Here is a 24,673-nt window from a genome sequence, read left to right as displayed (position 1 = left end):
GGCCAGGAGATATGTATGTATGTAGTCTGTCTGGAAGCAGTGTCCTTCTGTGAGTAATGCTACAGAAGGATGCAGCAGAACGAGCGTGGGAGCGCTCTATGAACCATTCTTTATCAACCAGTTAGAAGACGAGGAGTTAATAAGAGAATATATGATTTCCTACCCCGTATGTAGTATACTGCACCGATTTGAGCGTAACGCTTATGCCGTGGAGATGGTAGAATTTGAGAACGACTGAGGAGCATCTCTAACGCGGCCTTGTTGAACACCCGAGGTGGTTTTAGTAGGTGCTCACGGAGTCTCTGAATAGTAGAGATTCTGGCGTGGGTCCAGTCCCACATACTACAATCGGTGGCAAATGCGCAAATCCATTATACATATAGATATAAAAAAAAAGAGTTGTGGGACCCACACTAGGCTCCAACACTAAAAATACTCGGGTACTTCCAACTCAACCGCGGCTAAAGATATATTATCGATGGTATATGTAATAATTACAGTCTTTGTGAATATGTTGATTTCATTATGTTTCCTGTATTAAAATAGTCAAGGTCGGCGACAAAATTGCAAAAACACGATGTATTGCAGTTTTCCGTGTGTGGGTTGGGTTTTTCATTGAATTCTATGGGTATTTAAATACAATTTTACCTGAATTTATATCGCTGACTTGGTCTATATTGACTTGTATGTTTCTTTACTACGAGATCTATGTTTCCCATATCAGCGCTACGTGGGGAACTATATCCAAAGAAAAACGGAACTGGGTTGGGGTTTTCATTGAATTCTATGGGTATTTAAATACAATTTTACCTGAATTTATATCGCTGACTTGGTCTATATTGACTTGTATGTTTCTTTACTACGCGATCTATGTTTCCCATATCAGAGCTACGTGGGGAACTATATCCAAAGAAAAACGGAACTTATAAGGATTGGAACCTGAATGTATAGGGAAATTAAAATAAATTTAAAAAGTTTGGTCCCTGTGGCAGTGTATCTTTACCGCTGGCAGAATTTCCTCGCTATATTGCGATACTTATTCGTTGATCGAGGAAAGCACCAGCTCTAGGGTCACCGGTACTATCGATTAGAGTGTAGTTGTGAGCGATCTAGTTTTAAAACTAAACCACTAACATTACACTGTTTTTCGTTGTTTTTTCACAGCGTCAATACTATCCGTTAAGGCCGATTTACATTATCTTAGTATTTAGGAGTGTGCTTTAGTACAACTTGAAAGGCAAGTTCTTTAGCGTAGCGTTTACTAAAGCAAGTAGCGTTTACATGTTTCAACTAAAGTACTATCCTAAAGCACTCTCCTAAACACTAAGATAATGTAAATCGGCCTTTAGAAACGGACATAAGTACTTTTTACGAAATTAGAAGCATTTCATATATATACAAATATTTTCATATTTTTATGTTCACAAGTGTACATTGTGTTACCTATATGAATAAATGATTTTGACTTTCTAGCCTAATTAAGTAGCATTTTATTGTAAATTGATTGTATTAATACTTTTGGGACTATATAGAAAACTCTACAAAACATTTTTCGTTTTAAAACATGTTAAAAATAATTCTGTGTTTACATTCTCGTGATATTTGGTTTCATTACAAAATGCTAGATCACCGAAAGGAAAATAAATTAATTTAATTTAAAAAGTTAATTAGTAATAAAATATTCGATGATCCGAAAATAATGTCCTTTATTAGAAACGAAAGGTCACATTGAAACCCTAACATATGTTTGCATGGAAACGACGACGCGTTGTCCTTGACTTTGTTCATCTTACAATACGGAAAACAGCGCTATTTTAGTACGAATACATTGTTTACACGTAATATCGGTAATAATTTAATATAAAAGAATTTAAAATGGTAACTAGAGTCTGGTTAATGAAAGAAGATAACGAAGTTTGATATATTTTGTGGATTAAACTTACTTGATACTAGATTTTATATTATTATATATTTGTTCCGAATAGTTAACAGGTATAATAGTCTTAACTTTGTTTTATTGACTTTTTGGATTCTGATTTTGTTTATTTCGAATAAAGTTGTGTTTTATAATAAATATACTTTTAGTTCTCCTTTAAGTATCAATAGTAAAAGACTCAATACGTGTAGTATTTAATTTCATAGAAATACAGTTACTATCAATGTAAAAAATAATAAAATAGGATCAAGTAATGTCAAGTGTAATATGTGTGTAATATCAAGTGGATTAAACCCACAAAATAAATCAAACTTTAAACCATAATACAATTTTTTGAATTTGCCGCGCTTTTTCGCTATCTTCTTTCATTAGCCAGACTATAGCATTTAAAATGGTAACTATGGCTCATAATGAGCGCTACTGAGTCGCATTATGCTCTGTAATTGGAAAACTACCAATATTACATAGCTGTGATAATCAGATAGGACCAGGTGTTTGAAATGCATTTCCGTTCACAGGAACTGATAATAATAATGGATACCATCGAATAAAATATATTTATGTTCATTTCAAGGTACGTCAATCGTGACTACGAGACTCGCATTAATTCAATATTAATAGTAAAGATATAAAATCGGTGAAGGCTGTATATGTTTATTACAACCACAGATTATACAGTGATTGATGCCTTCATATGTAGCTTACGTAGTTCTATTAAAATATTATAATTGTATGTTCTAATACAAACATAAATATATAAATGGTTTTGATTGATTTTAATTCCATTTAATTGAGACAGGTTTTGGCTGCTAAGATTTAAAGTACATGATGAAGACAACGACCAAAACGAACGACGGTGTCAAAATCCAATTCATTTGACATTCGTAAGTCATACTTAGTGCTTTGTCTCGTTTCTGAATTATTAATTATTAATTATTAATAGAATATATTCTATCTTAATCATTATAACCTGCTCAGCCTATTGATATTGTAATAACAGTGTCTTATTGTTAAATGAATAACAATTATTAAAAACTCTTTGTTCACGTTCCAATTTTAAAAATCATTCCCGCTTAAAAAAGTATCGAAACTTGAAATTAATCTGTGGGCGCCAAAATCGAAAATATTCAATGCAAATTTTAGTCTACAAGTTGACGGAATGAACAATACATTGCCTTCCTTTGTTCCTTTTACGAATATAATACATGTATGTAGATACGGCACGGCGCCGAATTATAGGTCATAGATTAAAAACTTATAGAAGTTTCACATTCCAAGAAACGTTGTAAGTGGAATATTTTGATTCTTCACGAAGCTTATGATTTCTTTTTCTACGACGAGTAAATTTTAAATGCGCAAAATAAAAGTTCATTAGTACACAGCTGTAGATTCGAATCTACGGCCTCAAACATGATAGTCGCATGGCTGCTCAATATTCTTTTATAAAGTAGTTAATTAATCAATTTGGTTAACTGGCTATGTCATATAGAGGACAAATAAAAGTAGTTTTCAGTTAAAACATAACACATATTAATTGAGCCAAATTAATAGATATTAATAATATTAAGAAATTTATAAAAAAAATATTATCTCACAAAACAAAAAATATATCTAATAATTAATAGAATTCCAAAACAATCCAAGTCAATCAATAAATTTGTGTTTTGTAAGAATGTTTGCATTAACTGAATTTGGTATTTACCTGAAATGTATACATAATGTAATTTAATACTAATATATCATTCGAAAATTATACATTTGCACAATTAAGTTAAAACGTGACATGTAATAATATAAACCATAAGATATTATATTACTGTTAATGTAGGTTAAGGTTAAACATGTCGTAAATTGTAAATAAACGACGAAGAAAAGTCTTTAAATTGACATGCGCTTCCTTTGAACAAATTTAAATTACACTTTAATTAATAAGCTTAGGGGCTAATCACCTATTAACATACATAATTATGAATATTAAATCAATCTATGAAACTTTTATTTTTTTAACATTTTATATACTTTAAAGTAGGTTTATTATTAAGAAAAGCTTGCTATGTTAAATATATGACTTTTTTATATTCAGAAATAACATTGTGCTTTTATTAGTTAATTACTTATCCATAAGTGTATGTCATATTGTTGAACATGTTCTGTCTATTCATGACTAAAGATTAAAATTACATAACAACCGCTAAAATTCAACATCTATAATATAATTACTCTATGGACGTGTCGATGTGTGCGTGCTACAGAGTACGAAAAAGTGAACACACCCACCGCGCGCCGAAAATTGCGGCCCATACTTTTTGTCCGCGCCAAGTGTCAAGGACACGCGCGCTTCTGTTGCTACGTTTTAAAATTTTTATTCTTTTTGCAGTTTTTTAGTGAACAAGTCCAAATGAACTTTGGACATTTTTAATTTGTGTGCAGTGAACTTTAGAGGTTATTATTAAAACTTGCTGCAATATGACATTACTTAATCAATTGTTTCTCTACTTTTGTTTGGTAAAGATTAATCTAGTGATAAAATATTCGTACGAGTTGTAAATCAACTGCTATAAACGTGAAATTTAAAAGTTAAATAACAATATTTGCCTCGAGTAGCGCATTGAAACAAAAACATAATCATACTACAAATGTCAGCTGTCTCACATAGACAATAGATATACAGTATACAAACTGAATTTTTGTGAATATAAATTTTAATGTTATTAATGTATTATCAAATCATCTAATTTATTATACGACACTCCCTAAAACGGATGTGTAATATGTAAAAATTAAAGTGCCATTGACCTTAATAGCTTATGATTAAAATCAAGAAACGTGTTAACCAACACATGCCGGGTAAAGCGTCTTTAAGAACAAGTGTCTAACAATATTATTTATACAATTACTAAGATTCATTAGAGGAAACGTAGTGAAAAGCTTTTGATAATTGTAAATAAAATTAAATATGTTCGACATTTATAACAATAAGTTAAATTTGACTTCCATTTTGTATATCTACATTTATATAGTCTATGGTTTAAGATCGATTAAGATGAATAAAAAACTAGTGTTATTCTTATCGCCTACCAAAGAATGAAGATTATGGAAATAACTTCGAAATAAATTAGTATTATGTGGATATTTGGGTAAAATATGTGCGAATAATTTTCATACAGTAGCGTTGGCCTAGCGCGTTGGTTCGGTAAAGGAAAAACATCGTGAGGAAACTTTAGACCCAAAAAGTCGACGGCTTCTGTCAGGCACAGAAGGCTGATAACCTACTTACCTATTAGATTGACAAATCATGAAACAGATACAGAAATCTGAGGCCCTTTTTTTAATTTTTAATTTTCATGTAAATGCTTATAGGAAAAAATATCTAGCCCCGTATACAAAAGTCGAAGTTCATATCTTGGCAAAACAATCGTTACAGAAGTACACACTTCTGTAACGATTGTTCGTAATATAAGTAATACAATATTAACATACGTACTTCAGTAGTTTTCTTCATTTACTCTATCGTGCCTTTGTACAGTCCAGTGGCCTTATCCCCCGCAGATATGGCGCCAGATTAGATTTCATTGTTTGCTAATGTTAATTTCATTAAGTGTGGTATTACTACTGGCTTGAAAGAGATTATATACTCTGTGTTATGGGTGCGAAATAACCTGTCCGGTCCCATTCCCGATGAATAAAAAAAAACTAAAAACCACAGAATGATTATCAATTACTTATACTACAGATTATTAATAAAACAGATTCAGAAATGTGTCATGTCATTAAGGAATTACAGGATATAGATAAATAATGTTTGTTGATCCTTTACAATGTGTCAATAATTTAAAGACAATATGATAAAAAGAAAAATAAACAGTATATTTTGTAGTTTAAGCACTTCTTAGAAGCCAACTACAAAGTAATATAATGTTTAATATTAAAAAAGCTTAAATCGTTTTAACTTCTAACAGCGTAATAAAACTAAAGTAATACGGTCATATACACAGTAAAGTGGGTGCGACTCGAAACTAGGTCACCCATTTCTCGTATCCCGAGGACAAAGACGGGGGAAGATTCCCATTAACATCATAGAATATTATTTATCCTTTGCATACTTATTAAAAATCTATGGGTATGAAAGAGAAAACTACATTGCAAAATATTCCTTGATGATATTGAGTACTTTGATGTCAATAGTGGTTTCAGCGTGACTCTCATCCCTGAGGTCGTAGGTTTGAACCACAGCTGTATCCTAACTTTCTATCTATTTGCGCATTTAATACTCGTACGGTAGAGGAAAACATCTTCGCCATGCCTTAGACCCATCAAGTCAACGTCATGTGTCAGGCACAGAAGGCTGATCACCTACTTGTCTATTAGTAACAAATGATCACGAAACATATATAAAAATCTGAGGTCCAGTCCTAAAAGTTTATAACCCAAAACCCAGTGGGGTTGTACCACTGTTTAGATTGAGGAATACCAACCTAATAGATAGAAAACATTCCACTAGACTTTTAATTAATACTGCTATAAAATCTTTGTGTATTTATACAATACAATAACTAACATATCATTACTTAATTATAGTTGAACCGCTGGGATCCCGTAAAACGAAACGTAAATATACTATGTCGGAACATTTGCAATCCGAAATTTCGCCTCCTGAGTAGCACGATGTCTTCAGGATCATACATATAATATAGAAACACGATCAAGTGATTCAAAATTCAAAACAATTCAAAATTCTTTATTTTATTTAGCTATTATGCAAAGAGTTCAGATTGAGGCATCTCTAGTAAGTCAAAGACCTGTGTCAGGGAAGCTTTTGCTCTTCTTTTATTAACATGTTTTAACTAAATGAATAACACAATTTCTTTTAAGACGATGGTAGTGAAGAATAATAAAAATATCTCATGACTGTGTGATTGTGTGTGTAATGTGTATGAAGAACAAACCGAAGTGAATGAAAAAGATGGCGAAGGAAATTATTATAAGTAGTGTCTGTTTTGTTAGTGATTGAAAGTGATATTTTACGATTTGTATAGAATGCAAGTGTCTTATAATTACGCCTGTTTATAAGCGAAAGGCATAACATGATTTCTCCCACGCAATATCGACCGGATACATTTATTTTTCATTCTCCTTTTTGGGCTACGGACGTCCTACTGCCTGGTGTTAATATATGGATAATGCTCTACCTACGCGGCCATTTGACATTTCAAATAGCACTCGATAAATTTGTATTTTAATGCAGTCGTAAATTCGGGCACGGGCGCTTTCTTTGGCTAATATTTGCACAGATGGTAGACAAGTTATATTAGTTACGAATTAAACAATCTGTACTATCAAAAAGTGCTGATTGGAAAACTCTTTTTGTATTAGCTAGTCCATTTATCCAAGGACTAAAGACGATTAAATGTGACAGCTGACAGCTGCGAATTTGACATATACAATGTGAAAATAACTTATGAAAGCAAATGCTCTTTTACGAAACGTTACAGCTGGTACAAAAGTCGGTCAAACTCTACACATAAATGCAATCTATGGTCTATAGTCTATACTAAGTATAGAAGACATAGTGTAAGAAATAGAAACAATATTTAGTCCTAGGTGCGATTATGTGACCCCTGTTAGTGAAAAATGTAATGTATTTTGACATATAGATTTGGGAATGAACATAATGTTGATCAAAAGCTGTAAATAAAAAAAAGTTGTTTACAGAAGTAGTACTTAATCATTCTAGTTAAAAAATGCTATTTTGCTAATGATCAGTGAATACCTCGACAATATAGTCAGGAAACAAAAAAATATAAAAAATCTGTGGCGCTACACCTAATGAGTATATGTTGCTAATGTTAGGAATAGTAATCTACGAGTATAATATATTTCTATGTACCAATACTCATACAGCAAGAGAGATTCACGGATCTTAAGTTTATTTAATTTAGTTCTTTCATACAAAAAAAATCAGAGCTACAACCGTTTTAGGTCTGGGCCTCAGATTCTGTGTCTGTTTCATGGTCATTTGTCCATCTACGAGGCAAGTTGGTGATCTCTGTGCCTAACAAACGCTGTCGACTTTTTGGGTCTTAGAAGGCAAGACGGTTTCCTCACGATTTTTTCCTTGACCGTTCGAGCGAATCTTAAAGAAAATGTAAAAAAACATACAGTCACGCGTTGTTGAATCGGATAACAAAAATATCTTATTATAAATATCTAGTTATAAATTTTAGATTTATAAAATAGTTGTTTGTTTGCCTAAATAACCAGTATATACTTACTTACTAATTGACTAGTTAGCATGCCATTTACAATTGCGTAAAACGCATTAGCGTACTCAGTTTTTGTGTGGCTTTTGCTAAGCGAAACCTGTTTCATGTTAAGTAGCGGATAATTTTATATTATGATAGTTTTGATGCTCTTTAAAATCTGAAGTTTCTTCGAGTTTAAATTTTTTATTTATTAACTAGTGGACCCCACAGACGTTGTCCTGCATGATATTTCAAGCTATTAGGATATTAAAGTATGAAAGTACCGACTGCAGCGCCACCTGCCGGGCTGATTTGTGAATCTAAACCATTCCCAGATCCCCTTGAACACACACAAAAAATTTCATCAAAATCGGTCCAGTCGTTTGAGAGAAGTTCAGTGACATACACACTCACAGAAGAATTATATATATAAAGATAAAAGCTTGCCAACGCTTGGCACACTGATACATTGGTACAAGACTTACAGGCAAATATAACATATACGAAGGGATAATATAACTATTAAACAAAACAATTTAAATTACAAAAACTAAACGAAAATCGATTTTAAAGTGTGAGTGGAGCAACTATGGATATCCAGACCTAGCTCTTTTATCGGAATGCTCAATCTGGACATCGGGGAGCTTTGACCAAAACGCGTTCTTCGGAAAGGAGGAACCAATTGAATGATGGGATGCCTGGGGTATCTAGTTTAACAAAGAATAATGTGAAATTGCACGTCAATATGACTGTATAAATTCCTTAAAAAGATCTTGGATTTACGTTTTGACCAATATTATATTGGCTCTGACATAAAATATGTCAGTTTTTAATACCAGTGGCGCTACAACCTTTTAGATCTGGGCCTCAGATTTCTGTATCTGTTCGGTGATCCGCCTCCTGTGTCAGACACACGCCGTCGACTTTTTGCCGGTTTCCTCACGATGTCTTCCTTCGCCGTTCCATTGAATGTTAAATGCGCACATAGACAAGTCCATTGGTGCAGAGCCGGTTCAAACCTACGACCTCAAAGATGAGAGTCGCTCGCTGAAGCCACTTGGCCAACTTATTATTCTCTAGAAACATCATGATTTCATGAGATATTTTTTTGCAATTACTGGTAATCATTATGACAAGTATATGAATAGCTCGTTGATTGGCATTATAATCGTTTTGATAATATCTTTAATCACGCAGTAATTAGGCATTTACAATATCTCGCGTTTGAACCTCAAATGAAAATGTTGTCTATTTAAAATCGTTGTTACGTAAAAAGGATGCGTCTTGGCAGATTTTCCTCTCCGCTAACGGAATAAACGATTTTCGCATCTAGGTTACCGTCAGTGCTTTATTGTATTTACGTGACAGATATACACAGATAGCTGCTCTGGCTGGGTCAAGGTGCCCGGCAGCTTTCGACTATATCTAAATATGGAACCAATGTTAACTCACGTTTAGCAAATCGTGTTTTTTAGTATTACCGCAGGCACCTAATTTCCATATAATATGCTCACACCAGTGTTACCAGATCAGAGGCAAATCCCCTTAGATTTAGGAGTTTCTCAACCTAGTTAGGGGCAGAATAGGGGGAAAAGTACTTGGGGTTTTTAGGGGAAACTTAAATAACACGCCAACTACAGTTTTTTTGCTATAACGTTCTTGATTTTGGAATTAAATTGAAGTACGAACACATCGTAAGATAGGATCCGTGTGGTTAACCTTACTAATTGTATATTCGTTTGAGCTGTCATGGAACGATGTGATTTAATTAAATACATATTCTAAAATAACATGAAAATTCAGTAATAACACTACACAATTTTTTTTTTGTATTTGAAGCCATCCTAGGGGATTTCAATTTAGTCTAGGGGTACGTCGCCGAGACCATCTGGCAACACTGGCTCACACCAATACAGCTGTTAATCCGCCCGTGTCCTTGTTATAATCTACTCAACAATAGATACGCGGAAGCCTGTTCAGAGTCGTAAAAAACTTTATGACGCGCTTACAATTGACGACTGTAAAATAATTTTATTGGGGAAGCATCCAGCTAATAACAATACCAGCTGTGTGATTACGAAAGTACCCATCGTGTGCTTGCAATAGATTAATAAGGTTAGAAGGGCTTGGTACCTACTTAGAACTGTCGTAGGCGTTGGCCTTCCACTATTAAAATTTTCAAATCATTCTAAATTCAAAAACTTCAATTTAAGACTTTAACTGCGCAGCAAACAAGTGTTAAATTTGTCGAATAGTTATACCAATGTATCACCTGCATTAACTAGATTATAATGGTAATCTAAAACAAAATCTTTCAAGTGACCCCTTACATTGTCGTCTTTTATTATCAAGGTTCAAATTAAAACCAACCTAGGAGTTCAGGCACCTCTCATTCGAAATTTTCGCGAAATTACAGAATAAACACTAAATTTAAATTTTTTTTAAATGGCATCAAGTGCCTATCTGATACCTAATCCGCTATTTATTAGTAACTATTTGCTTAACGATAGTGAAAAAAAATACTACTAAAATTAAATAATTTGAAGTATATTTATTATTTTGACAATTTAGTTTTTTGTAACATTTATGTTTACCATAATTGTCATGTATTTTAGAAAAGCTTGTAACTTGTACTGTAGATATATATATATATAACATTATATATGATGTGGTAAATTTTAATAAATAAATTCGCACCAATACTGCGTTCTTGTCTTCAGAGTTTTGATTTAGTGTGAAATGCCTTATGAAATGTTATTAACATAAATTTCTTTCTTTCCAGATCGAGTTACCCGTGAAGACTTCTAATTGTAAGACTAAAGTGCCATTGGGAACCAGTTTACCACGACCAGTGATATTAGGTTAAAGTGATAGTGATATAGAGATAGTATTACCAGATATTTTTAGTGTGAAACGTAACCAAAAAGAAGCTAAACTGGCTCCGTACAAGGATATAATGAATTCGTCGAGCATGAGCTCTGCTGTGCCGACAATCAAGTGTGAAGATACGTCTCCATCACCGACGGCCGCTGTCGGAAACGACGGCGATTCCGCGTCATATTTAAGTGTTAATGTGAACCTGAATGCTGCAATGATTAACCTCCTGGCAGCGGAGAATGCGGGGAACGCGACAACCCTGCGAACCCCGGAGATTGTCAACGACCTCATCACAATGACGAATCCCCTAGACCAGTATAATTATGACAAGAATTCCAACTTTAGGGTAAGTTAAATTATATCATCATCATCATTTACAGACCCTTTCAAAATCTATATAGTGCTTCTTGCGTCCAACTTCGAACCCCTATTGCTTAGAAGTCATTGACAACCCCATTTCAACGTAGCCTCGGTCTACCGGGTTTTCTCTTGACCAGGTTGTGATTTCTGTAAGGATCTTGGGGACCTGTCTTTGCAAATAGGGCCTAAGATTCCTCGAATAATCTTCCGATCGAAAATAAGGAGAGCAAGCTCGTCCTTCTTGCTAAGGAACCAGGTTTCAGAACCATAAGTGAGCGCTGGTTGCTGGTGGTTTTGTATAGAACAAGCTTGGAATTCTTTCTGAGATCGCGATCGGAAATATCTACTAAGGCCAAAGTAGCAGAGATTCTACTATTCTACTATCATAATGCGTCTTTATCTCTCAACTGAGATTATTATCACTAGTGATAGATTTTACATAAGTTAAATTATATATGATGGAATAATCCGATATAATTATGGTCTAGCGTAATTAGTATCATTTGACTAATAGCGTTGGCGATTTAATAGAAAAATTGGTTTATTAGGAACAACGTATAATTATGTACGATCACGATTTACGGTCACGTTCAGAACAATATTCTGTCTTGACCATGAAAGTACTTAGAAAATCAAAGTGGTTTAAATTGAACAAACACCTACACTTAGATAAAGTGCTAGATTAAATACCTGTAATGTTATTAAAGTCTAGGTTTACGATGGTTTGTCTATTTTACACGCTTTATATTAGCTTCACCTGTATGTATGTATGTATGTATGTAACCGACTCCTTCGGACTCGATTTTGACCCACTTTTAACGGACAGATTTAATTCAAATTTTGTGCACCTGTCAAAGATCGATGACAATGCAATAATCCGAAAAAAGAAATAAAAAAAATAAACTAAAAAATAAAAAATAAATAATATGTAGTTTAAAAAAACTAAAAAACACGCATTTAAAGCACATCAAACTAAAAAGTGAAAAATAATTCCTAATTTAGGCTAAAAATGGTAATGAACAAAAAATACTGGTATTATTGTGAAAAAGCGTGGGGCGCTCTGTGCCATATTTTTCGTCTATCGAGCTTTAAAAGCGTGTTTTTTAGTTTTTTTAAACTATTATTTTACTGTTTTAGTGAGCTTTAGAAGAATGACCCAGGAACCATACAGTAGGTATAACCGGGTCATTTCGCTAGTTTAATGAATGGACGTGATTATAAACTACGATGAATTCAGAGCGTGAAATGACAATAGACAAAGCCGATATTTATCTGCTGTGACACATTTTGCATAATGGAACTGCTACCATTAATGTCCTGTACGATTAAGCATTCTGTTTTAATCTGAGGTGGAAATGAATTCCCGCTAAAGGTTGCAGGTGTATGTAGATTCTTCAACCAACCTTCAACTTTTCGTTAGCAAAATTTGTGTATTTATTATTCCTTAATATATATAAACTGAGCAGTGTGGGCCTAGTGGCTTCAGCGTGCGACTCTCATCCCTGAGGTCGTAGGTTCGATACCCGGCACCACGGACTTCTATGCGCATCTAACATTCGCTCGAACGGTGAAGGAAAACATCGTGAGGAAACCGGCTTGACGTAGACTGTTCTACTTGCCTCTTAGAATGACAAATGAAACAGATTCAGAAATCTATTCCCAGACCTAAAAAGGTTGTAGCGCCACTGATGTGATGTATAACTAAAAGTCAGAAAACACCAAAAAACGTTGTACTTGTTAATATATAATTTAAGTACACTTTAATAAACAATTTGACCATTTTCAAAAGCCAAATAGTTAGGAAATATTTCGCTGGAATGTCGGAAATTATAAATTATAAATTGGTGAGGGGAGAGAACCGTTTAATCAGTTTCATCAAAATTCCTCGTCATAGGGACTTCACCTATACTTTATTGTAGTCTGGCATTTATAAAAAGACGAAGATTTTCATTTTTTCAGTGGTTTTCAAATGTATAAATTTATGATTATTGTATTTTATTTACAAAAACACTCGGCACACTGATACATAAAGAGAATAAAAACAAACAACAATCATAAAGAGAAACCAAAATTCTATTCAAAAATATATAAAATCTTTTATAATAATATTTTATTTATAAATTCTCAAACTCAAAATAACTTTATTCATATAGGTAACCAAGTACACAACGTCAACAGAAAAGATGTTAAATTGATTCTAAATTTACATTTACTACCAGTTCGCAAGTCAAGGGCGTAGAGCGGGCAAGAAGAACTGGCAAGAAACTCTCCGCCACTCTTTTTAATCGCCAAGTTATGAGTCATACAAATTGTTTGAATTGGAGGAAATCAATCACAAGGATTTGGATCATTTAAATAATCGTCAAATGAATTAAACGCTTTATTGATTAACAAATTATTTTTTAAAATTGAGGTACTTCTGAAAGCACTACCCTATTCTATGGCAATTAAACGTTGTTTCGCTGGGATAAGAGTCTTGGAAGGATGACATGTCTTTAAGTGTTAGGTACTAAACCATCTTCCATCGTCTTATAAATGGAAATGTATAACCGTTGCCATAATATTGTTAAGTCTATAGCTTGCTAAGTTACATCCGTCCCTTTCCTTCCTACGCCAGCGGTGGTACTCTTTAACTCCTAAGAACTATCTGATAATGAGTTTTTGTGAAACTCAAACTCAAAAAACTTTATTCATATAGGTAACCAAGCACACTTATGAACGTCAATAATATAATTATTAATTAAGATATGTACCTATCCCAAATAAAAAACATATCTTAAAGTTCTCTTCTGTTTTCAGAATATGTGTGGGAACGACTCAAACTCTTCGATGTCCAATGGGTCTTCGGCTACCTCGCCAGCCTCAGGCACTCCGCCGAGTATACAAAAGGTAGAAGTATGTTTTAAAACACTTGCATTGTTATTGCTTACGTAGACGATTTCTCCGTTTTTACTTTGCATATTATATATATATTTAATTAATATATAGTACATTAGTAAAAACTTTTCATATATGAAGTTTCTGTCAGTCATAGTAGGTACATATTTTTTTATGTATGGCCAAATTTCAACAAAAAATATTATAAAACTATTATACAATTAAGCTATTTATAAAATTACAATAAAACCTTTTGGTATCCTCAATTCTTTTCTAAGTACATTTTATATTTCATACGCTTGGTCAAAACAGGGCGCTCTCCTCTTATGATGTCTTGATAAATCTTCATAATTATAATTACATATTTCAAACCTACAGACCTATTTTTATCTAAAATCGAATGTCATAACTTATCTTTATTATACAAACTTGCTAAACACGCCTTTTTGTGGCGCCGCAGCCACGCCCATTGCATTAGATAACGTATCTGAAAAATTCTAGAAAATTCTTTAAGATCGATAAAATTATCACGATAGTTACACGTATAAAATGCTACTTTTAAACTGTAATAAAGACCACGTCAATGGATTACTATTGACGGAAGGATTAGCTGTAGTGGTTATTCATTAATCCTGGAGTTTTTTTTTTATAAACAATTAATTTAATTAACTTTTTCTAGTTAATAAAAGGGCCTGGGACTAGTGCTAGACATGCTAGTTCTAATTAATTTGCGATATTTGTTTTAAAATAAATGTTGTTTGATGATTTGCTATTTTAAAAGAGTACCGAGAGTTTTTTACGTCGGCTTATTTTCTCGGCCTACACCCTCTGTCTTCTTTGTCGATGACCGGATGTCTATCCGATTCAAATTTAATTACGTGGAATAAGTGATACCTGAATGTTATATTTCAAAATAAGCATATTTTTTTTATTTTTTATAATGTGTAAGATTTGGGAACCCTTTTAGGTAAAAATTAACCTGTGTCAGCTCTTCCATAACAACTTATTAGTGTATTCCATTACATTTTTTTGTTTTTTAAATTGTTTACAACACGTATGAGTGCATGTGTGAGTGTGTGGTGCATGTTAGTATTCACTCACTCAGTTACACATTTAACTCACGAATGAGTGAGGAACTCAGGAGCATCTCCAACTCTGCGTAAGGTGTGTTCATAAGCCAGTCCTTTAACCGATTTTTTTTTAAATTTTGGACGGTTCTCGGGTATATATTAAGCAGAATAATTAATTTAGAATTAGAATGATTATAAAGTACATAGTAATAATACTCGTTTAATGGCAGAGTCAAGAATTTATTTCAAATCAATGAATTATGAAAATTGCACATTTAACCTCTATTCATGATAATAAGTATAGTTTTTTTAACCTCGCACAATAAGCGGATGTTATTAATGTGAGAAAATATACATATTCAATAGTTAAATTGAGATTGCATGCACCTACCTGTTTTAAAGCGAATTGTGATTGACTAAAGGATTTCATCTATAAATATTTCTGTTAAAATTACTATAGAACGAACGAATGAAATTATTTTTTTAAGTATAGCGGGCAAACGTGCCTACGGGTCGCTCAAAAGCGTGCCCATGACACCCATTTTAGTGGGTGGGTTGTCGGTCTTATTTTTGTGTTTGTAATTTAAAAAAATCTAAAAGACCAGCCAGTGGCCGGGTGATTGTACTACCACTCATGGTCCAAGATCCCAGGGCCGCCAGACGTCACGTATTTTCTGACGGATGAAATGTGGACGATTGGGTAGTGTTAGTATGTACTATGATCGTATGCCTACCTGCTAGCTTGGTCAAACGGCCAATTTCCAGGTATCAGGTAATCAAGGTACACAAAAACATTACTTACTTCACGTAAATTCTCATGGCTGATTTTTATATATGTTTTCGAGTGTATAGTTAAAAATAAATTGTCAATACTCCCAGACACTTTCCGTCGGCCATATTGCTTGACAGACGCTTTAAGGGTCTCAAAATAATTAGTCAACTTCACGTAAATTCTGACGCTCCATTTTTATATATGTTCATCCCACAACTATTTTAAACTATTACTATTTTAAAAGCTTTGACAAGAAGACAGACCAATCCAAGGGGCCAATCATCCCCTAAACTAAATTTTAATATCTCTATGAGTGGGAGCGCGAGAGCATTATCTACGCGCATGAGACTGAGTGAGACCGACTGCGCTGTTAAAGCCATGAAAATTACTTGAAAAATTATTATTATTCAAAAAGGGCAAGCAAAAGCCGTTTAATATTTTGAAGAAAAATGAAGAGTACCAACAAGCATTTCACCGTTTTGGTACGTTGGATTTTGTTGGTGATGTAGATGAAGAAGAACGTGTATTCAACATAATACAAAAATTTATCTGTGATGTTTACAACGTTCCTGGAATAATTGATGTAGATGCTGCCAGACTACAGTTGTTTATCATTTACATACATGGTATCTGATATAAATGAAGAATTCAATCGAAAGAATTTAAGAAACTTCGATGCCAGTAACTTACCACCTTGTAAAAGTGAGCTTTGGCAACAGTTTCGACGGGCTAGCTTTGGAACAATGCAAGTATGAAGATGATAAATATTTTCAACCCCGAAAACAATGGCTGGACACTACAAGATGGTAAATATGATTTTCATTGGTTCGATGGAGATCAATTACCGGGTTTTGTCAGTGATTCGCTGGAAGAACAATCAGGTAAATTATTTTCGTTTCTCATATTATTTGTATCTTTTTAGTTTTTTCAGACCTTCATTGTTTAACTTGTTTTTTACAGAGTAAGAAAATAAGGATAATGCTGATGATGACGATCACGATTTAGATATTCAATTTCAAGATTGATATTTGTTGATGATGATAATGAAGATTAAAAGCCACTGTTAAGAAATATTGAAGAATTAATATTTTTCCACTTTGTTTCCAAATTTCCAATAAATAATTAATTAAAAAAATTGCTGCTATTTAAATATAAGTAGTATTTTTAAAAAATATTTTTTAGTTCTAATTAATAAATTGAAAAAAAAAAAAAATGTCGTCTAACTTTAGTATTATTTATTATGTGTCAATTTTTTTCTTATTTTTGTTGCTATAATTTACTTGTCAACAAAAGTTAAAAAATAAAAAATAAAATTATAAAATATCTGTTCAAGTAATTTTCATGGCTTTAACAGCGCAGTCGGTCTCACTCAGTCTCATGCGCGTAGATAATGCTCTCCCACTCATAGAGATATTAAAATTTAGTTTAGGGGATGATTGGCCCCTTGGATTGGTCTGTCTTCTTGTCAAAGCTTTTAAAATAGTTGTCGGATGAACATATATAAAAATGGAGCGTCAGAATTTACGTGAAGTTGACTAATTATTTTGAGACCCTTAAAGCGTCTGTTAAGCAATATGGCCGACGGAAAGTGTCTGGGAGTATTGACAATTTATTTTTAACTATACACTCGAAAACATATATAAAAATCAGCCATGAGAATTTACGTGAAGTAAGTAATGTTTTTGTGTACTTTGATTACCTGATACCTGGGAATTGGCCGTTTGACCAAGCTAGCAGGTAGACATACGATCATAGTACATACTAACACTACCCAATCGTCCACATTTCATCCGTCAGAAAATACGTGACGTCTGGCGGCCCTGGGATCTTGCTCTATCAAACTACTCTAAATTAGACAAAATTTCTAATAAAAAAATAATTCATTCATAGTAGGTAGCACTAATGTACACTTATGAACGTCAAAAAAGAAATATATATTAAATGCTTCTTATTTACATTTACTGCCAGTTCTCAAATCAAGGGCGTAGAACGGAAGAGAAGAACTGCCAGTTCTTCGCTACTATTTTTAATCGCCAAGTTTTTTGTTTCACACAATGTTTGTTGGGAGCTGCAACTATTACACCATGTTCCACATGACATCTTAGTAATGAATAGTTAATTAATAACATTCTATCTAGAAATATTAATTAATATAAGATATCAATCAGGAAGGTTAGTCGAGATATTATTGCCTAGTTAAAAGTTATATTTGATATGTTTATCAGTAAAAATTAGTAAATATTACGTTTGACCTCTCCAAAGTGCGATTCCATTTCGGTAAAGATAAGTGTACAAAATGATTTAACATAAAACTAGGAAAAACATTGTGTACATTAAAATAACCTTCTATTCAAGGTGAGTTTTGATATAGTCACGATGTTTACTTTAAAGTTTTAATTTAACTGTAAATTGATTGATCGTTAGTGATTGCCAATGGTTAATGCAAATTCAATGGCCAAAAGTTTGTTAAATATTTCTAAACTATGAAATGATTGATTTAATATTAATTACTAACAAGAGATTTAGAAATTGAATTCGCACAAAAATTGTGGGCAAATGGTAAGGGGTCATCTGATGTTAAGTAATTCCACCGCCTATAGACACAGTTTACACTGTTGGAAGGCTCGCAAGTGTGTTGCCGGCCTATAAAATTGGACAATGATAGTATATTTTTATTTTTGAGAATACACATAATTATACATACAAAGTAAGATAAAATATTTAATAACTTTAAAATAAGTCTTTTAAATTATATATAATTAATAATATCTGTAAGCTAAAAAAAATACTAATTCAATGCCACTTAAAAAGTAATTCACCTATAAGACACTTATGGAATATTCCCAAATAAAATCATACCTGAGCCATACTCTGTAACTTCAAATAGGGACACCGAAAGCGAACCCAATCACAATATTTTTTTTACCGCGATTCCAAGGTCCGTAGCGCTGATATCTCACAGTAAGTTACTCGGTAAGGGCGCTGTTTATTTTTTCGTTCATATTATATATAATCTTAATTTATGACAAAAGCTTGGGGTTATTCGGGCTCGCTTTCTGTGCATATCCTAATACCCCACGACGCCACCAACACTCAGAAACGGGACGCGGAAAGCAGATTCCGCCCATACCTTCTTAATAAACAGTCAAAACCGTTTACAACGACATCGTTTAGAACAACATACCGGGTATATTGACCAAAATCAAAGGTCCCGGCTGAATTCTATTGTATTAAGTACTTAATAACAACGTCATCGGCTGTTAACACTATCGGTTATTACGACAGAAATCGTCATAGAATAGTGACGGATCTGACAAATAGTAAACTTTACAGGGTAGCTATTTCAAAATAATATAATCATGTTAGTTTTTGTCATAACTGTTTTAATTTATATTCTGATATTATGAAATTGGCATACAAACAAACAAAAGGGCTTGTTGTGAAACAAAATAAAAATTATAACATTAAATTACACAGTTTTCTAGAAAAATCACATGTTTTCATCAAATCCGTCACTTTAGCCGTAATATTTAGTCAACGTAGTATCCAAAGTGGATTATGGATTTTTTTCAAATCCGACATTGTTCTACGATCATGACGAAATATGAGTAGTCCCTTCGATGTCGTTATAACAGATTTTGACTGTACTTACCCAAGCATTAATATTTTCAACACACACATAAATATTTACGACAAATGATATTATCTTTTCCAGACGTGTTCGGAATTAATCAAGGCTGGCTTGAAGCTGTCCATCGAGTCGAAACGGAAATTGTCCGGTAGCGACACTGACGGCGGCATCAAGAGGATGAAGAGAGAAGATAGTGACGACGATTACGATAGCAGCAATACTCAGACGCCTAAGAGTGAGGTGAGAAGATGGCTTTCATTTATTTAATAAACAAAACACTTAGACAATACAGAACGCCAAAACAGATTACATAGATAAACAATATATACGAAACAGAAAACAAGTAAGTACATTAATAGACAAAACTATATAAAGGAAACTAACCTTTAACATTTGAAAACTTTACTTCCTAACTTTTGTTATACGTATGACATTCGGCAAGTATTTGTGTATGGCATATGTACACTTGAAAGCTTCAACACAAGGATTTTATATACAGTTTAAAGAGACTGTTAAATATATTAGTTTCCTGATACAATGAGAGAAAAGAAGAGTGTTGCTAATAATTACTTTTATGTAATAGATATAGGTTTGAATATGTCCTTTTTAAACATTTTTTACCACGAACAATTTATTGCAAAAATGTTTTTATAACTGTTTGACGTACTCAGAGCCGTCTAATTATTTATAATTTATTTTATTTATTAATAATAGAAGTGTAAGAAGTATAGTTTTATATTAAATTAAATAATTGAGAAGTCTTTGTTAAATGTCTGTTCTTTTACATATTTCCTATATTATAAATAAATTTCGGTCCGTTTGTCTCACCAAAACTGGAGAAAGGTGGCACCGATTTGGCTATCTTAGGAACATAAATCATAAGTTCAAAAAATACTAAAAACTGTCACTATCTATTTATAGAGCCCTCTAAAAATTTGTGATTCATAGCTGATGTCCGTTCTCTATGGTTTTAAATTATTATTTTAATTTTGAAACAAATATATATGTAGGTGATACGAAGTTCACCGGGTCATCTTAATAAAACTTGGTTCGCAATAATCACCTTCCATTCTCAACGCAATTCGCTGGTTATTCTCCGAGCTATTAAAAACATCACGACAGTAATCATATTTTTCAGCTAATTTATTACTTCCTCGCATGTGGCGGCACAGTAATAAATTTGTAACCGAATTTTATAATGAATGACCTCGCGTTGCAGTTTACTAATAAAAACTCTGTTTTCATTATGATAGTGCCAGTTCCATCTACACAGTACAAATTTGCTAAATATTTTGTAGTATTCCTTGGCCGACTATAAACCTTTATAAAGAATGTCTCGTACATATAATTATTATGATAAATGTTAATGTATAACATAATATGACATTGATAGAATTTTCAGTTCTCCAGAACGCATTGCCTATTTATTAATTAAAATATACAACATGTTTCTATAAAGATTGCAATAATTATATTATAAATAGGAATAAAGTGTAAAAAAAAAATCAGTGGCTTTACAACCTACCACCACCCACAAGTAGGTGATCAGCCTCCTGTGCCTGACACAAGCCGTCGACTTTTTGGGTCCAAAGCAAGCCGGTTTTCTCACGATGTTTTCCTTCACCGTTCGAGCGAATGCTAAATGCGCACATAGAAAGATAGTCCATTGGTGCACAGCCGGAGATCGAACCGACGACCTGACTGATGAGAGTCGCACGCTGAAGCCACTTGGCCAACACTGCTAAAATACACACTTCAAAAGCCCAACACGGATCTTATCACTTCAGGCACAACAAGAGTCTGTTGATTATATTTACAAAAATATTTTTAAATACATTTAAATAACCAAAATAATGATTGATTTACTCATATGGTGGAACACCTGGTTAGAAAGGTGGGTGTCTATTGTGTAGAAACCTGTGTCTACTTTTAAAGACAATTTAATGATGTGGTGGGTGCAAATGCTGTTTATACTACGGCCTTTGTGATGAGTCGGATTCTCTTAGTATTCATAAATGTACTTAATTATTAATCTTTCTTATTTTTGTAATTCAAATTATTTTTTTTGTAGGCGTTTGGGTGGCGCCCTGGATGGTTTAGATTCACAAATAAGTCATCTATCTGCCGGGCTTGTAGTCGGTACTTTCATACTTTTTTTAATATCCTAATGGTTTGAGAATATCATCGAGAATGTCTGGAACGATTTAGCTAATTATATTCTTGAAATATTTCTAGAAGTTCAGAACAGGTTTAAACATAAGTAATTAGAATAGAAAAATGCTAAAAACAACTGAATTTTCCAATTAAAACTATTCCTAGATGAGAAATATAAGATGTCTTTTGTCTTTTTAGAATGAAAAAAATTTCACTTGGTGACATATATTTATGCCTTCAGTTGTGATTCATAGCTGTAGTATGAGGTCCAATCGCTTCGTTCTGTTCTAAACATTTTGTAATTAATTTTGACTCTAATATATGCAGGTGATACGAAGTTCACTGGGTTGTCTAGTCCGATTATAAAGATCACGAGTTTCAGAAATGTAATAAGTGTAAAAATTAGAAACTTTAAGTGTTTAAGAAAACTTTTTTAACACTTTATATTTTTAGTTATTTATGTTGTGACAATGCGAGTTTTTTTTTCATTTCGAGTATCGTTACAAAGCGAGTTTACCGTGCAACTCATCCCTGAGGTCGTAGGTTCGAACCCTGGCTGTGCACCAATAGGCTTTATTTCTATGTGCGCATTTAACATTCGCTGGAACGATGAGGGAAAACATCGTGAGGAAATCGGCCCAATAAGTCGACGGCGTGTGTCATACACAGGAATCATCTACATGCCTATTAGATTGACAAATGATGAAACAGATACATAGATATGAGACCCAGAACTAAAAAAGATATACGGCCACTGATTTATTTTTATTTTTAATAAATGTAGTAAGTGTGATAAGGGAGCGTTCAAGAATTACGTAACGCAATTTTTGGAGATTCTTGACCCCCACCCCCATGTAACGCGCCGTAACGTTTTTCTGTACCAAATAGTAAAACGTTTCGTGACTACCCAGTGACTCTTTATACCATTATGTGAAAATAATATTAACAATAACGCGTTGTACAATCCCCACCCCACATCGTAACGTTTTACAAGAGGAACCCCCAAATTCATTACATAATACTTGAACGCTCCCTAATAAAGAAACTTCGAAAGCGTTTGAGCACTTTATATTTTACTGTCTCTATGTTATCGAGTATCGTTACGAAGAAAAATCAACTACTTAATATAAAATCCTTACTTAGTAAGTTTTCCCAACAATACGTCCCGATTCAATTGAAGTAATAGAATTTTTATTGGGATCCATTGCACATTTCCCATTGGATCTTTATGAAGTCTGTCAATGCATTATAATTCAACGGTTTTATTGAAGTTTTACGAGTATACAAAGAAGGCATTGCAAATGCGTTCGTGACTTAACTTCCTGATCGAAGGCTTGCAATGTTGCAAATGAAAGCCTCACAGGTGTACTGAATAGCTAAACCAACCTTGCACAATTAGATAATTTTCTTTAATTTAATGGCTACCTGAACTTTATGAATTAGCTATTACGGTCGGTCATTTATTTTAAATACTTTTTGGATATTAATATAGGCTGTATGTGGATGGTGTTAAGGTATAATGGAAGATCAAAGTTAATTTTCGAAATACGTTTGGTACTTTAAGACCGACCGTTATTTGTATCGTTGATTTGACTTATATTAATGTGATATTATTAATAATAACTTCAAACACTTAAAATTATTTTAGGGGCCGTTCAAGTATTACGTAAGCAGAATTACTGCAGTTCGCCCCCCCCCCCCCCCCCTTGTCAGCAAAGGTCTCAAAAATAATTGTACATAAATTTTAATTAATTAATCTTTTGTAGGAATCCTCGAAAATGCATTAAGTTTTCAAGTATAGACAATGTGAGGGCCATATTATTTGTAAAAGAGTACACCCCTCCCCCCAAAGTGCTTACGTAATACTTGAAAAGCCCCTTAGTTGCATTTGAAAATTTCCTATCCTTTCAACAATGCTATTAGACTATTGTTATCGATTTTAAATTATTGTAGCTTAAGTGATAACATTCAAAACAGAGTTTAATAAATCTATTTTACCTTTTTTATATCCAAGATGGAAATGGATTTGCGCGTGCCTCCAAATGTTGCAGGGATGTGTGGGATTCGATACCATAATCTCTGCTATTCAGAACCCACTAAAACCACCTTGAGTAGTTTCTAGTAGGCCGCGTTATAGATGCTCTCGCATTCCAAATCCATAAAAGATTAATCTATCAATGTAAAATATATTTAAAATTTATATTCATTCTAGTTAACACCTGAAGACGAAGAGCGAAGACGACGTAGACGGGAGAGGAATAAAATTGCTGCCACGAAATGTAGAATGAAGAAGCGTGAACGGACAGTCAACTTGGTCAACGAGAGTGAAGTCTTGGAGAATCAGAATATCGACCTGAAGGCGCAGCTTAAGGTACCTTCTGATTTACTTTAAAAAGAAGGAAAGATGTTTAATTGATCGAATTTAAAAAAGAAACAACACAATCGCTTTAACTTAATGTTTACTATGGAACATAAGATACAGGTATCACTAATTCCACGTCATTAAATTTGTATCGGTAGACATCCCTACTTATCGGCAAAGAAGACAGAGGGTGTAGGCCGAGAGAAAAAGCCGGAATCAGCAACACTGATGTTCAGTGGGGCCTTGCTAGGAGTGACAGCTTCACCCATCATGCAATACACGATAGAATTATTATTTCGTTTTTTCCTAATGACATTCGTCTATAGATATATTTTTTTCTAGATGTCTAACATAACTACAATAGTCAGACACACGCTGATCACTTCTCTGAA

General features: G+C 33.3%; 1 protein-coding gene across 1 annotated transcript in view; it reads left to right on the top strand.

Annotated features, from left to right (window-relative positions):
- The window catches only part of LOC125057195 (activating transcription factor 3), a 73,449-nt gene that overhangs the window by 46,829 nt on the left and 1,947 nt on the right, over positions 1–24,673 (top strand). Inside the window, exons 2-5 of the mRNA XM_047660715.1 lie at positions 10,961–11,401; positions 14,215–14,304; positions 19,850–20,005; positions 24,132–24,290. Coding sequence (XP_047516671.1) covers positions 11,135–11,401; positions 14,215–14,304; positions 19,850–20,005; positions 24,132–24,290 — 672 coding nt within the window. The 5' untranslated portion in view covers positions 10,961–11,134. The remainder of the gene's footprint in view (positions 1–10,960; positions 11,402–14,214; positions 14,305–19,849; positions 20,006–24,131; positions 24,291–24,673) is intronic.

The sequence above is a fragment of the Pieris napi genome, chromosome 16 (genome assembly GCF_905475465.1).
Source record: "Pieris napi chromosome 16, ilPieNapi1.2, whole genome shotgun sequence".
In the NCBI taxonomy this organism is placed as follows: domain Eukaryota; kingdom Metazoa; phylum Arthropoda; class Insecta; order Lepidoptera; family Pieridae; genus Pieris; species Pieris napi.
This window is presented reverse-complemented; position numbering and strand designations above follow the sequence as displayed.